Consider the following 14,688-nt stretch of genomic DNA (forward strand, 5'->3'; position numbering starts at 1 on the left):
TTCATGTAAATATTAAACTTTTTTTGGATTAATATATGTTTTTCTTTAATTTCAGTTTTCATATAATATTTGAGTAAAAATAGATAACGTAATTTAGTATTATGTACTGCTCTATGAAAAGTAAAAGTAATAAAGCTGTAGTTTGGTACAATGTATGAATAGAGATTGAGATTAAAATTATTCTTGGAAAAAACCTAGGTTTTTCATCGAAACTCTCTCTCAAAAAAAAAAAAAAAAAAAAAAACGGGTATTTGATTTTAAAAAAAAATGTAGGTTTGAAAAAAAGAAACAGGTTTTTTTCAAACATACGTGGCACTGCAAAAATATTTGATTTTCTTTTGCCCCTCTATTTCACTTTACCTCACATAACACTTCATTCTAAAAATTCTGAAACTTTAAAATTAAATATATACATAAATAATATTTGAATGTGTTCATATATTGAAACTTTTCATTCAATTTCTCTCTATCTCTGTGCTGTGTGGTTTTTATATCTTTGACATCTCTTTTCTTTCTATTTAATATGTCTTCCATTTTCCTATTCAACTAAAACTATTTTCTTGTGTGGATATGTGCAGAGATATGGCATTAAATAGAAAGGTGGAGAGATCCCCGTTAGCTAGACGAAGGACTCACGAAAAGCAGTCCCATATGGCTGATTTCTCTCCTGCTTTCCGCCGCAAATTTTATACCAATGCAAGCGTCATCCCACTTCCAACGCTTTCACGTCAGAGTTCCACGTAAGCCTCCTTATTATGTTATAAGCCTGCTCTTTTTTTCTTTTCTTTTTTCAGTTATGGCATGCATAGCATAGCTTTTTTTGTCCGGACATCCAGGGGCGTAGCTAAGGGGGGGGGGTTTTGGGGACAAACCCCCCCCCCCCCCCCGAAAAGTTAGTCTCAAAAAAAAAAGAGAAAAAGAAGAGAGAAGAGAAAGAAAAAAAAAGAAAAGGAAAAAATTCCAAGCGATTATACACACACACACACACACACATATATATATATATATATATGTATATATATGCATATATATGTATATATATGTATATATGTATATATATGTATATATATGTATATATATATATGTATATATATGTATATATATATATGTATATATATGTATATATGTATATATATGTATATATGTATATATATATGTATATATGTATATATATATATATATGTATATATATGTATAAAATATATATAATATATATATATATGTTATATATATATATATGTATATATATGTATATATATATATGTATATATATATATATATATATATATATATATATATATATATATATATATATATATATATATATATATATATATATATATAAGTAACCCCCCCCGAAAGTCGGGTCTAGCTACGCCACTGCGGACATCTAATTTTATTCTGTATGTTGCTCAATCTATTTACACCAGTGTGATAGTTTTGCACGTATATTTGCACTTTATTCCTGGAATTTTGAGCTTTGACTTTTAGTTATTATATTTTAACTAGAAATTCGCCCGTCATGGTATGACGGATAAAAATTGCTTCTACATTTGAACAAAGCAATTGCCTGTTTGGTGATATTTTGATTGTTGAAATTTTAACCGTAACGCCAGTGGATTTACCTTAAACTCCAGCAGTAGCGTCAATTCGCATCTCTAGCGCTCGAATGCACTACCTTGCTGTGATTTACAATACTACCGAAAAAGGTAAAACATTTCATTCCAGGTGTTTCCTTTGGGGTAAATTCCAGGCTTCAGACAGTTTGTAGTGTAATGTAATATCAGAGGAATAGAAAAGAAAGCTTTCTACAAACATTATGATAAATTACTGTCATTCTCTAATCTTCAAAGCAAGTTATAAGTTACGGCATTTGTTTGTTTTACCTTTGTCATCTTCCATTAGACGGTGGCTGCAGCGCCCTCTATAGTTTATTGGAGTTGCGAATTGTTTTAGTTCCTTCATTTTCCTAAAATGACACTATTACCAGTAAAGCTGTTAAGTCGCCGGATCGAGTTCAGCCTTGTCACAATGAAGCCTTTCCCTGCATGTCAAACATTACCGAAACATATTATCAAATTATCATGCTGTGGCGCGAGTTTCATTGTTAAAACCTGCGGGCTACTTTATCATCCGCTATTATTTATATGACGATATAAGGAACCATTATATATCATTTAATGAAGAAAAAAAATTGTACTTGAAAAATAATGGTTTGTAGGTGTTGCAAGTGTAGCCAAACAGTCAGGGCCTGATTATAGCACAGGCCAACTAGGCCTGGGCCTGGGGCCCCATCTTCCTAAGGGGCCTCAAATTTCCTAAAGAATTATGCATAATAATTAAAAATAATAATTATAACTTATTAATTGCAAAAAACTTCCTTATAGAAGAATTTTTAATCATTCTGCTGCTAGCGAATTTACCATGTCACAAGTATGAGGGGCCCTGAAGGGATTCATAAATGCACATGGTTAATGATTTATGTAAAATTCTGGGATAGACAAAGAGGCCCCAAAAAATGAATTCCGACGGGGACCAAACCTGTAACCACCGTATCCCACTATAGAGTCTTCAGGGGGCCTCCAAAATATTGTGGGCCTAGGGCCTCACTTTTAGTTAGTCGGGCCCTGCAAACAGTCATACCTAAACACGTGCAAATCATTATTTTTTAAACTCTAGACACTGCAGCAAGATTTCGTTGAAAGTTGATAAATCATATGATACATAATGGTTCCATGTATTTAAAAATGAAGGCTGTGGTGGTGAAGGCTGATCAGTAAGGCATCAGACACATAGCCAAAGGGACTCGAGTTCAATGCCAGCCTCTGTGTTTGTTAATGGTGACTGGGACACTTTAAATATGCCGTGGTCACAAAGTCCTCCAAGTGAATCAATACCTCTGGGGATGCAGCACTAGAGATTGCTGAGCATCTGGTTTGAATTTTTTTTAAAAAAAAGAAAGAAAAAAAAAAAGCTGTCTTTATGGACTCATCCAAACAGTTAAACCATAAAAAGTGGCAGGTACGGGAGACTTGGAGTGCAGTATGATATGATTGATAAATTTGAAAATTAAAAGCCCAAATTTGAAATTCCTGGAATAAAGTGCAAATGTATGCATAAAAGTGTTTCATTTGTGCAAGTGGGATTCAGCAATGAAACATTAAATGAGTAGAAATAAATATTTCTCTGAAATTACAGAAAGAATTAAATAAAAGAGATTTTGTACTCTGTTTAGTTTTGAAGTAGTAGTTACTATCAATGTACCAGGCATTTAGCAGATAATTCATTGACAACATTTTTACAATGTTACTTTAGTTTTTACAAAAAAGTATAAAACTGTTTGGTATTTTTCACCTTTGTTACGGATATTATGTATCTTTTTCTTCTTTGCATAGATTGTATAAATACAATTCTTTGTTGTTGCTTTCTTGCTTCCAAGTAGACTTCATAGAATTTATATGAGAAATTAAAAGTGGAACTTCAGATATATCCTAGAGAAACTAGTAAAATGTTGAATGGAATTTTATTCAATTATACTAGAATTGTTATTCAAGTAAAAGTAAATTATCAGAAACTGGAAGTCTACTAGTTAAACACTGAAGCAATTTAATCAAATTGTATTTTTATTTGTATATATTGGTTTATGTATCACCTCTTGGGCCTTTTTTTTAGTATTGTTTCAGGCTCAAGGCTGCAAATAAGGGAATTTTAAGCGCAAATTTATTTTTAATTGCAGCAAAATTTCTGGTAGTATCATGTTGAGACATTCTACTGATTGGTAATTAAGGGAAAATGTTGAAATAATATTTGCACGAAAGAAGGCAATGATTTCGCAAGTGTGCGCGAATGTGTTATTAGTCTGTTCTCAAATGTGTTCCAAATCTTAAGTTTAACAAATACCCCGAGCCGGGCATATTCCAAATAATTTTGGAGCACCTGTCATATGTCAGTGCACTTTGTTTTTAACGGGTCAAATTCGGAACATTTTAGTGCACATTCAGGCAACTGGAACACTTTTCCTGAATTTATTATTTATTTATTTATTGTTCAAACGTGTTTCCAATGTGTACTATTAGTGTACTGAGAAATTGAAGGGCATGAACTCGCGGCATGCAGGGTATCTCGAGAGGTCAAGAAATAGTGTTCAAAGGACAACAAACACCATATTACAAAGGTGAAAATTATGATTTTCAAATATAAAACATATTTAAATTTATCTTATCCTGTTTGAAACATTTTTCGTGGACCACAGTTTGGGAAGCTTTTGTTTACTTAATGCATAGATTGGTTTTCTTTCCACTTAATTTTTATTTGTTGAAAAAAATATTTGGTGTCAGAGTAGTCGATATTTGTCCCAGAAGGTATTTCTCATTTAACATCACATTCTGATGTGGATTAGATTTTGACATTTCTGCACTTTTTTACTTCCTTTTACAAAAAAGGAAGTATTGTATTCGAGAAAATATTTTCACTTAAAAATCAACCTTAATTTTCTCGTAACGTCTGTATGTACGTATGTATGTGCGTATGTATGTCGCATAACTCAAGAATTGAATGTCCTAGACAGTTGAAATTTGGTACGTAGACTCCTAGTGGGGTCTAGTTGTGCATCTCCCTTTTTTGGTTGCATTCGGATGCTCCAAAGGGGGTCTTTTGCCCCTTTTTGGGGGAAATCATTGTTAATTTCGATGTAAACTCGAGTGGTGTTATAATTTGGCGGACACTTGGCGATATATCGCCAGTCTTTTGGTCGCCAACTTGGAGACAAATTTGGCTTTTTTTTTTTTAAATTTTTATTTATTTTTTTTTTTTAAATCTTGTTTTAATTTGGCCACTGTTGGTGATATTTTGAGAGTCAACTATTGAATCACATTAAAACTGCCAATAATGGGGATATGACATTAAATCGGAGTAAAAGGAAGTCATGTGATGCACACATCAGCTTGTTTTAAATGTTCTTCTAATGGTTACTTTATTCCTTGCAGAGAAACGACGGTGTCTGATATTACTCCGCCAAGTTCACCATCAGGCTCCAGAAAATCGCGTGAGGATAACGTTTTTAGTAGACTTACAAGTGGATCTTTTAGGTTGAACAAGCCCGGTAGGTAAGTAGAGTATCCTATTTGTAAGCAGCTATCATCAGTAGGGCTCAGCTATTGGCACGCAACAAATGAAAAAAATTGGTCAATTATGTGACGCATGTTTCATTTCACTGGTTTCATTTTGAGAGAGCAACAGTTGACATTTTTTTATTATTGCTATTACGTCTAAAAGTCTTTCCCTAGAGAATGTTCTAGTAAAAACAATGTAGTTTTAAGCTGAATGTTTTTAGTTTCAGTATACAATGAAATCTGTGTAAGTTGACCACTTGCAGTGCAGTACTTTGGTGGTCAACTTAGACAGGTGGTCAACTTATAGAGGGTAGTAACGAAAACTTTTTTTTTTGTCATTTATTGGCCCATGCATTCATTTTTTAACTAATTGGAATACTTTAAACTCACTTTCATTGTTTAACATTCCTTTAAAACAATAAGTAAAAATGTTTTCAAATATTTTCAGAGGTTATTTACCAGAATGACGCGTAAATTATCATACAAATTTAAAATTTCTGTAAATCGATCGAAGAAAAAAAAAAGTCTCATTGCTTATGGGAAAACTACTTACTTGACATTAACAATTCCTAAAAATTCATAACAAGTCAAAAGTTACTTAAATTCTTCATTTGATTTTTTTCTTGTACATTTGTAACAATGGTAATCTACTTTTCAACAAAATAACTCCTTAATGAAGTTTGGCGCATTTTTCTAGGACTATAAGCCCAATGTTTTTCGATAAAAACATAAATAATCATTGTTTTTTTTATATTTATTTATTTTTTTTAAATGTCTAGTTGCTTATTTGATGCATAACTGATTAAACTTTTAGTACAATCTAATGCTTTTGCCAAGTGGTCAACTTACAAAGGGTTTTTTACAATACTCCAAACCAAAGCTGCTGTATATTAGTGGTCAATATAGACAGGTGGTCAAGATAAAGAGGTGGTCAAGTTACCGAGGTTTTCCTTCATTATATAAGATAGGACTAATTCTGTTCCTGACAAAAGCGGTCAACTTAGACAGGTGGTCAACTTACAAAGGTGGTCAACTTTACAGGTTTTACTGTATATATATATATATAAGAGCGACAGGGTTTCTTTGTTTGTACCTGATGGCCAGAAGCCCCCATAGCACCTACAGCTCTGAAACTTGGCACAAAATTCGAACGTACCCCGGGGGGTGTGCACCTCGAAGCCCGAGTTCTAAATTTTGAATTTGTTTTTTCTAAATTAATTAAGCTAAAAAATTCACATGTTTCGCCAAATTGGTAGTTGAAAAAATCCCCCCCCTCCCCCATCCCCTAACATTATCTATCGTTGGAAAGGGGTTCTTTTTTCTGAACAAGAAGTTGCTTGTTCCATTTTTCTCAATTAATTAGAACAGGTGATATAAGCGATTCTAATCGAGCCAATTTTCAAGGCTTCTCTTTCGAGAATTTGCTATAACACTAGGTCCATTTTCCAGACAATTTTTTAATTACTTTCTTTTTAAACATTATGGAGGAAGTTGCCTTTGTTTCTTATGAATATTTTACTGTTATTACTTTGTTTTAAATTCATTGTGCGTATGTTAATTGATTTTCTTTTTAATTAGAAAGTCGCTTGGCGAATTTGGCGATGAATTATAGAGTTTGTTACATTTGAAAGCTACTGCAAATGTAATTTTGTTGTAATTTGTTTTTCTTTAATTTAACGGATTTTCTTTAAATTTTTAGCTCAGGCATCGCTGTGCGGGTACTGCTAATTAACTATATTATGTATATTTTTGTTTTCCATTTCATTGACAAAAATTTAAGCTAGCTCTGAAAGATATAAAAATTAAAAATAAAAGTTCTTTTGTCTGGTAGTCAGGCTTTAAAAAGCAGAACAAAACTGCATATCACTTTAACAGAATAGTAATGCATGAAATTTATGTATGAATGTGGAAATATTTTACAAAAAGATGTAAATTTTTTTTAACTTAGTGTTTTCTCATAAAAATTCCTCCTAGACAGGAACCTATGTCACTTAGGGAGGACAGGAGGGGGTGTCTATTGCCCCCACCCCATCCCTTTGGGAAATTAATGCTTTTACATTTTAGTGAGCATGGTTTTCGTTTTCTTCCGAGATAGTTTGCATGGAGTGTAACCCTCCCCCCCCCCCCCATGAAAATATTAAAACTTGTCTTAGAGCCTTCTATGAAATTCAGAGTACAAAAAATGGACTCCTGTGGCATTCATTGTAAAAACTTTTATTTTGTGTGCCGTAAGGTATTAGTAATTTTGTGCTGAAAATGAAATTTTCTGCAATTTAAAGATTTTTTTTAATTTTACATTTTTTTTTCTAAATTCAAGCAGAGTTTTTTTTTTTTAATTTTTTTTTTTTTAATTTACTAAAAGGGACTTTTGTAAAAATGTCTATCCCCCTGAAATGGAACATCCTCGTCTTATGTATACTAACTGAAAATGTTTTTGGACTATATAGCCACTCAAGAAAACATATTTTTCCTTTTCCTTCTGCTAATGCTTTAAAATGTCCAACAAGAATATTTATCAAAACTTATTTTTGGAACATACTCTTCTATTCTTTGTAATGTCATTTCTGTTCTTTAGTGGTGTGATTGTTCCATTTTCTTCAAAAATTCCTATTCCAAAAAATTCTCCCCTGATATGTACTTCTGTTGCGGAGGGTCACAGCCGAGCTGTTTTATCTCTGCATGCTACAGATGATGTATTATTTAGTAGTTCAAAAGGTAAGTCATAGCAAAACATATTTCTAAATCCAAAAGCTTGTGTTTCTTTTATTTAAATTATTAGTAGTCGGGCCCCGATTTAACGAATTCATTGGGACCGAAACTTTTATACGTTAACTCGGGGTTATTCGTAATAATCGGGTGGCAAAAAAAATTGCACTTACCCTTGTCTGAAAGCCCTAATAAGCAATTGCGCAAAAATAACCATAATTAGAAAGTGTACACTTTTTCAGCATTTCGTGACTTATTACAGATGAGTTAATTTGAAATTTTAAAGTACTGAGTAGTAGTTGATTAATAATTTCCTTGATGACTCGAAAGAGTTCTCTTTCGACTTCATGGAGAGAAAAAAAAATGCTGTCATTTACAACCTGCTGCATGAAGCTTGAGATAAGTTTTTAATTTTCAGGCCATGTAATGCCTTTGAAAAAGTAAGTTTTAATGGGAGTTTCATTATCGTTTTCTGCATCAGAATCGCTATTCATTGGTTGCTCCCTCGTCTGTCAAAAATTGTCGATTCTAATAAAAGTGTTTTTCTGCTTTGGACAATATGAATATGTCATTTGGAAAACAATCCAATATTTCCTAACTCAAATATATAATTTTTTTTTTTTTTGCTGTACAAATGATTCGTTAATTCAGGGTTTATTATTCATTAAATAGAAGTTTTTGCTTTTATTTTACCGTATTTTCCTGCGTATAATCCGCGGATTATCTGCTAAAAAAGGCAAAGTTTATGAGGTGCGGATTATACGCAGCCGCGGATTATCTGTGATTTTTTTTCCCCCTTAACACCAACACATTGAACCTCAATATTTTTACAGTAGGATTCACCGATCGAGACCGTACGCCGACTGAATGTTGTTTATTTTACGAAGCATGCATGTTCTTCTTCGCTGCCTGCCTGTATGTTGGTTATTTTACGTTGCTTGAATGTTCCTTTTGACGATTCAGGTCATGTAAAATAAGCAACATTACAGTGAAATAGGTAGCCATTTGCATAAGAAAGTTTTTAGTTTATTTGCTCAAATGGTATGTTAAATTCAAACTTTATCTTTTTGCATCGTATAATCCGCGGATTATACGCCGCCGCGGATTATGCGAAGCTTTTTTTTCTTCAGGCCGATTTTAGGACCTGCGGATTATAGGCCGCCCGCGGATAATATGCAGGAAAATACGGTAGTCGGGGGAAAAATAAAAATTCGCTGAATGGCAAAACTCGTTAAATAGAGGTTCGTTAAATCAGGGTCCGACTGTATCAATTCTGAATCATTATTACCGTAGTTTTGGTCAAAGGAAACTGCCATGCTAAATGCTCCATTGGTAGCAAAATCGTTTTTATGAAAAAAAATTCTTGTATTCAGTAGCAGTTAAAATATTAAATACAGGGTTAAATCACTAATTAATTTAATTACATAATGATTTATTGAAAAAACATAAATCCTTTGCATTAATTAATTTCATTCTCGGAGTTTGCTCACGGTCGGATTTATATGTGTTTAAAGTTATGGAAAGTACTTGAAATTTGAAATAAGTAGTTATGGTCCTTGAGTTTTAATTTTTTAATGAGTTGTGGCTGGTGGGATTGAAGATCTACTCCAGTATGAACCAAATTAAGGTTTTTGTTCCGTTCTGCTATAAGAGACATCAAAGGTTCTGTATTCGGTCACCCATCTATACCTAAAAAATATTTTTAGCAAAAAGGGAGCTGATTACAGAAAAGCACATCATATTTTTTGCTACTTAGCACAACACTTTTCATGAGAAATTAATCAGTTTTCTATGTCTTTGCTTCTTTTTCACCGATTTTGCATGGCTTTTCAAATAGTGGGAAAAATACGTGTCAACTGTCTAAAAAAATCTAACTTGAACTAGCCTAATATTAAATGATTATTTTTATTGAATATTCCTAGCATTAGAAATGATCAAGAAGTTGTTTAACTTTATTCCCCCATTAACAGACATTTGGCTCAAAATTGTAAACCTTTTATACATGTAAAAGAGATGCCTTTTTTACAACACTTAAAAGATATTTTATCATGCAGTTCAAAACTCATTGAAAGACAGATTACTTTTTAAAGACTTTTTCTGTACTTGCTTTCTCCGTCATAATTATCACACTTTGCTTCTAGTAGCCTGGTTAAATTTAGCCCAGTGAAACTTAACACACTTCCGCTTTTCAATTGTTGCCAGAAGCAATGAAAGCACTAGAAAGTATATAACTGAAGACTTATGTCAACAAATATCACAAAAAATGGTATTGTTGTATTGGACTGTGGGCTAAAAAAGTTCTGAATGAACATATTATTATCTATTCAGTAAATTACCGCCCATTAGCCAGGGCTAAAGCAAAAATACTTGAAATACACCGCCAGCTCAGTCATTTCCAGCCGAGGACTGCAGTTTCGTGCTTATTAGCACTCATCAGCCCGGCATAGGAAAGTGACTGAGCTGGAGATGGAAAACCTCTTATGGAAGCAAAGAGTGCACAACAAACTGGTAGCCAATATAGAATTAGCAGACCAGACGAGTGACCGAAGCAATGGTTCGGTTCAACTCGAAGATTGAACGCGAGGCAAGGTATATTCAGTAAATTACCGCCCATTATTCTAATGGGCGGTAATAATAAATATTCAATAAATAATAAATATTCAATAATAATAAATATTCAATTACCGCCCATTATTCTAATGGGCGGTAATTTACTGAATATACCTTGCCTCGCGTTCAATCTTCGAGTTGAACCGAACCATTGCTTCGGTCACTCGTCTGGTCTGCTAATTCTATATTGGCTACCAGTTTGTTTCGCACTCTTTGCTTCCTTAAGAGGTTTTCCATCTCCAGCTCAGTCACTTTCCTATGCCGGGCTGATGAGTGCTAATAAGCACGAAACTGCAGTCCTCGGCTGGAAATGACTGAGCTGGCGGTGTATTTCAAGTATATTATTATCTATTTTTCCAACAAGGTAATTTTTGACGAGACTCCTAGTAAGCTTTGAATGGCTTTAATAATTTTTCAAATTGACGCTTTAAAGGCAAATTTATCTTACGACTCCACATTCCATGTTGGGATATCTTTATGGGACAAGCTTTGATAAATGTTTTCTTTTTCTATTCTCAAAGTTGGCAAAGAACTTTTATGTATAGATATAGCTTTTTTTCTAAGTTAAATTTTATTCCTCTGAATTGTATACCATATTCAAATAAATATACACAAAACTTATTAGCCATTAAAACTCTTTCTTCACCGACACTGATTTCCAAAATATCATCCTCATATTCAAAGCAAGTTTTTAAGAATTTATTTTAACTTGATGCTAAAAGATGTTTATGTAACTTAAGCTTTTTAATTAATTTTGAATGTGCTATAGTTTTGTATATTATGTGAAGAAAAAAATATATTCAGGCTTTAGAACTGCTGTTCGAGTTTTGAAGTGTTTTAAGAGCTGCATTTGTGTATATAAAAGCCTTTTCGTTTTTGCAGATAGAACTGTTAAAATCTGGGACTTAGGCACTGGTAAAGAGATCCAAAGTCTTGGAGGTCATCCAAATTCTGTTGTTGCCGTCAGATATAGTGAATATTCACGTTTAGCGTTTAGTGTTTCTACTGCATACATTAAAGTGTGGGATGTGAGAGAAAATCCTTCGAAATGTGTGCGTACTCTCAGGTATGTTTGTATTTCCAAGACGTTCACAGATTGAAAACTTTTATCTTTAACTTTCCTTAATACAGTAACCCCCCATTACATAATTCATTCGGATATATCGTGCTTTTCTTCTGTCTCCTGAGGAAGTAAGGGTAGTAAAATTTTGCTTTGAATGTGAGCCTACTTATGTTGTATGTCTAAAGAAAATTAGTTTTCTATCCATTAATAAAAAGAGTGCTTTCAATTCATCTGAATTTGCTGAATTTAAAATTATTATTGTTAAATCTTTATTTCCCAAAAAAATTACTGAAATGTTTTTAAATACTTGTATATTTACATGAAATATACATCGCCAACTCAGTCAATTCCAGCCGAGGACTGCAGTTTCGTGCTTATTGGCAATCATCAGCCCGGCATAGGAAGTGACTGAGCTAGAGGTGGAAAACCTCTTAAGGAAGCCAAGAGTTGCAAACAAACTGGTAGCTAATATAGAATTAGCTCTGACCAGACGAGTGACCGAAGCCTCCTTTGATTCAACTCGAAGATTGCAGGCAAGGCCGGTATATTCAGTAAGTTACCACCTTAAAGCCAGGGGTAAGACAGAAATACATGAAATAATCGTCAGCTCAGTCAATTTAGTGTTGGGCTTTAGGGTTGGTAATTTACTGAATATACCATGCCTTGCCTACAATTTTCGAGTTGAGCCGAACCATGCTTCGGTCACTTGCCTGGTCAGCGCTAATTCTATATTAGCTACCATTTTGTTTGCCATTCTTGGCTTTCTTAAGAGGTTTTCCACCTCCAGCTCAGTCACTTCCTATGCCGGGCTGATGAGTGCTAATAAGTACAAAACTGCAGTCCTCGACTGGAATTGACTGAGCTGGCGATGAATTTCTGCCTTACCCCCCTGGATTTAGGGTGGTGACTTACTGAGTACTTATATACAGTTGGCTCTCTGTTTAACGACTTTCAAGGGACCACAAAAAATCATCCTTAAGTTGAAAGCGTCCTTAAATAGAATGCTTTTAACACTACAGTGGACCATCTGGAACCATGAAACACTGCAAATGGAGAAAGTCGTTAAATAGAGCGTGGTTAAACAGAGAGCCAACTGTATATTTTTGAAAAAGCAGCGACTGGAAAAGTTTTCTTTTTAATTATTTTAAAAGCCACTCAATGACAAACTAAAACACACTTGTTGTAGATGCACATATTAAACATTTGAATTATAAAACAATCGTTATTTTGATGACTTTAGTTATATCGCAGTTTTGGATATATTGCGGTTTCAGATATATTGCGCTTTTTTGTTGTGTCCCGACAAGCACAACATAACGAGGGGCTACTGTAGACTGTTATTGAAATTGAACATTTTTTTCCCATGGTCATAATTTCATAACATACCAGAAGTATATGTTTAATTCCAGGCCCCCTTATCACTGTGTTACTGACTTTCTAACTTCCTGTAAAAGGAATGAAACCCTTGCTTTAATTCTACGGCATATTATTTAATTTTGTTATTTTTTCTGTTCCTTCTTGTGCCTTGCACATAAAGTATTTAGTCTGTTTAGCCTACCACCAAACAACATTTTTAATTTAAGGTGTGTATTTTTAGTTTTTATAGTTCTAACTAATTTCTGGTGTACTGCCAGTTGATTCCCTGCCGGTGAGCTCCCCAGTATGGTTATTTAATTTCGTACTTTCCTATTTGCAAAGTATGCCCTGAAATTTTCAAAAACATTTTACAGTTTGTTTTGAAATGTCTTTCTTTATCTTATTGTGCTTTGCTCAAAAGTATTGCTACATTGTCACATCTTTAAGCTATTAATTTTTTCCTCAAACTTGGTATCATATTTAACTCACTTTATACTATTTAAGGTTTGTAGTAGTCATGATTGCATAATTGTAATTGATTGTAGTCAATGTTGTTGTTACATGATCATAATCACCATATTTAAATTCTGAATAACCATAGTTAAAGTCACTAAGTTTTGATATAATCGTAGTCGGTCAAATTATAATCAAATAGGGCTGCCACTTATAATGGGTGTGTGTTGATAAATCTTCATTATCTTTTTCAGTTCTTCTGGTGCTTCTAATGATGGAACTCCTACTTTGAACACTCAGTCCAGAACGTTACAAATGCCACAAGGTGAAAGCCAAGTCCATGATATAGCTCTCAACAGGTACGGCACTACGCTGTTTTCTGCAGCCAGCAATTTAGTTCGCATTTGGGATCTCAGAACGTGAGTATCATTTTTAGACTTCAACTCTTTTAACAGCTGAATATTGTTTCCAATTTGTATAGAAAATGCTAGAATGTGCTGGAAACTTTTAGACAATCTATTGTATGTATATAAATAGGGACTGTAGAGGAAGCTGCTGTACCCACGGACAAAATTTACTTTTCAATTTTTGCTGGTCTCTGGGAATAGATAATCGATCGGAAAAATTTTCTGGCAGAATCTACAACTAATCGTCTAATTTGGCAATTTTTGTCAGGTAAAAATCTTAACTTTCAACTTCAAAAAAAATTTTCTTAACCATCTTTTTTGTCCATGGGTACAACACCCCGTTCACCCCGCAGACAGGTGCCTTTGTACCCATGAATATATAAAAATATATATATATATATAAATAGGTCTGCAGAACTGAATTATACTCAATACATTTTCATAAGCCATTTTATATTGAAATAGTACTTCAAACATCCATTGAAAATAACTTTAAACAAAATATCCAACGAAATTAAACTTTGAAAATTTATTAAAGACTTTTCCCTTTTTTAAAATTTTTCTTAATAACATCAGTGAACTTTTTAGAAAAATTATTACTCTCAAGAGAGTTAATGATGTTATGATTAATTAATGTGTTTTTATTAAAAAAAATAGATTTATGATAATATTGCTCTCTAACGTACCCACATAATAACTTCTATTTATATGCAAATTGAAACCTTAAACAAAATTAACCCATTACGAAAAACTCAGTTTAGATTAAACCAACAAAAATCCAGAAAAGTCGACTTCAATGAAAACAGGTGGGATTGATGGTATGTAGATCCTACAACAGGTGGGGTTACTTCAACACTATATCTTCTAGCCCTACTTCAAATTCATCATCATTGTTGAAAACAAATTTCGGACGTTGATGACAAGGCACCATTTTGAGGTACTTCACTTTGTAAAAAGACTCAGGTGTGACAAGACCAAAAAT

General features: G+C 33.3%; 1 protein-coding gene across 1 annotated transcript in view; it reads left to right on the forward strand.

Annotated features, from left to right (window-relative positions):
- Positions 1-14,688, forward strand: part of LOC129227028 (kinesin-like protein KIF21A) — a gene marked incomplete at its 5' end in the record, with an annotated part of 122,588 nt that overhangs the window by 85,722 nt on the left and 22,178 nt on the right. Inside the window, 5 exons of the mRNA XM_054861667.1 lie at positions 579-740; positions 4,986-5,105; positions 7,687-7,826; positions 11,310-11,493; positions 13,554-13,718. Of these exons, the coding sequence (XP_054717642.1) occupies positions 579-740; positions 4,986-5,105; positions 7,687-7,826; positions 11,310-11,493; positions 13,554-13,718 (771 nt within the window). The remainder of the gene's footprint in view (positions 1-578; positions 741-4,985; positions 5,106-7,686; positions 7,827-11,309; positions 11,494-13,553; positions 13,719-14,688) is intronic.

The sequence above is a fragment of the Uloborus diversus genome, chromosome 1 (genome assembly GCF_026930045.1).
Source record: "Uloborus diversus isolate 005 chromosome 1, Udiv.v.3.1, whole genome shotgun sequence".
NCBI lineage: Eukaryota > Metazoa > Arthropoda > Arachnida > Araneae > Uloboridae > Uloborus > Uloborus diversus.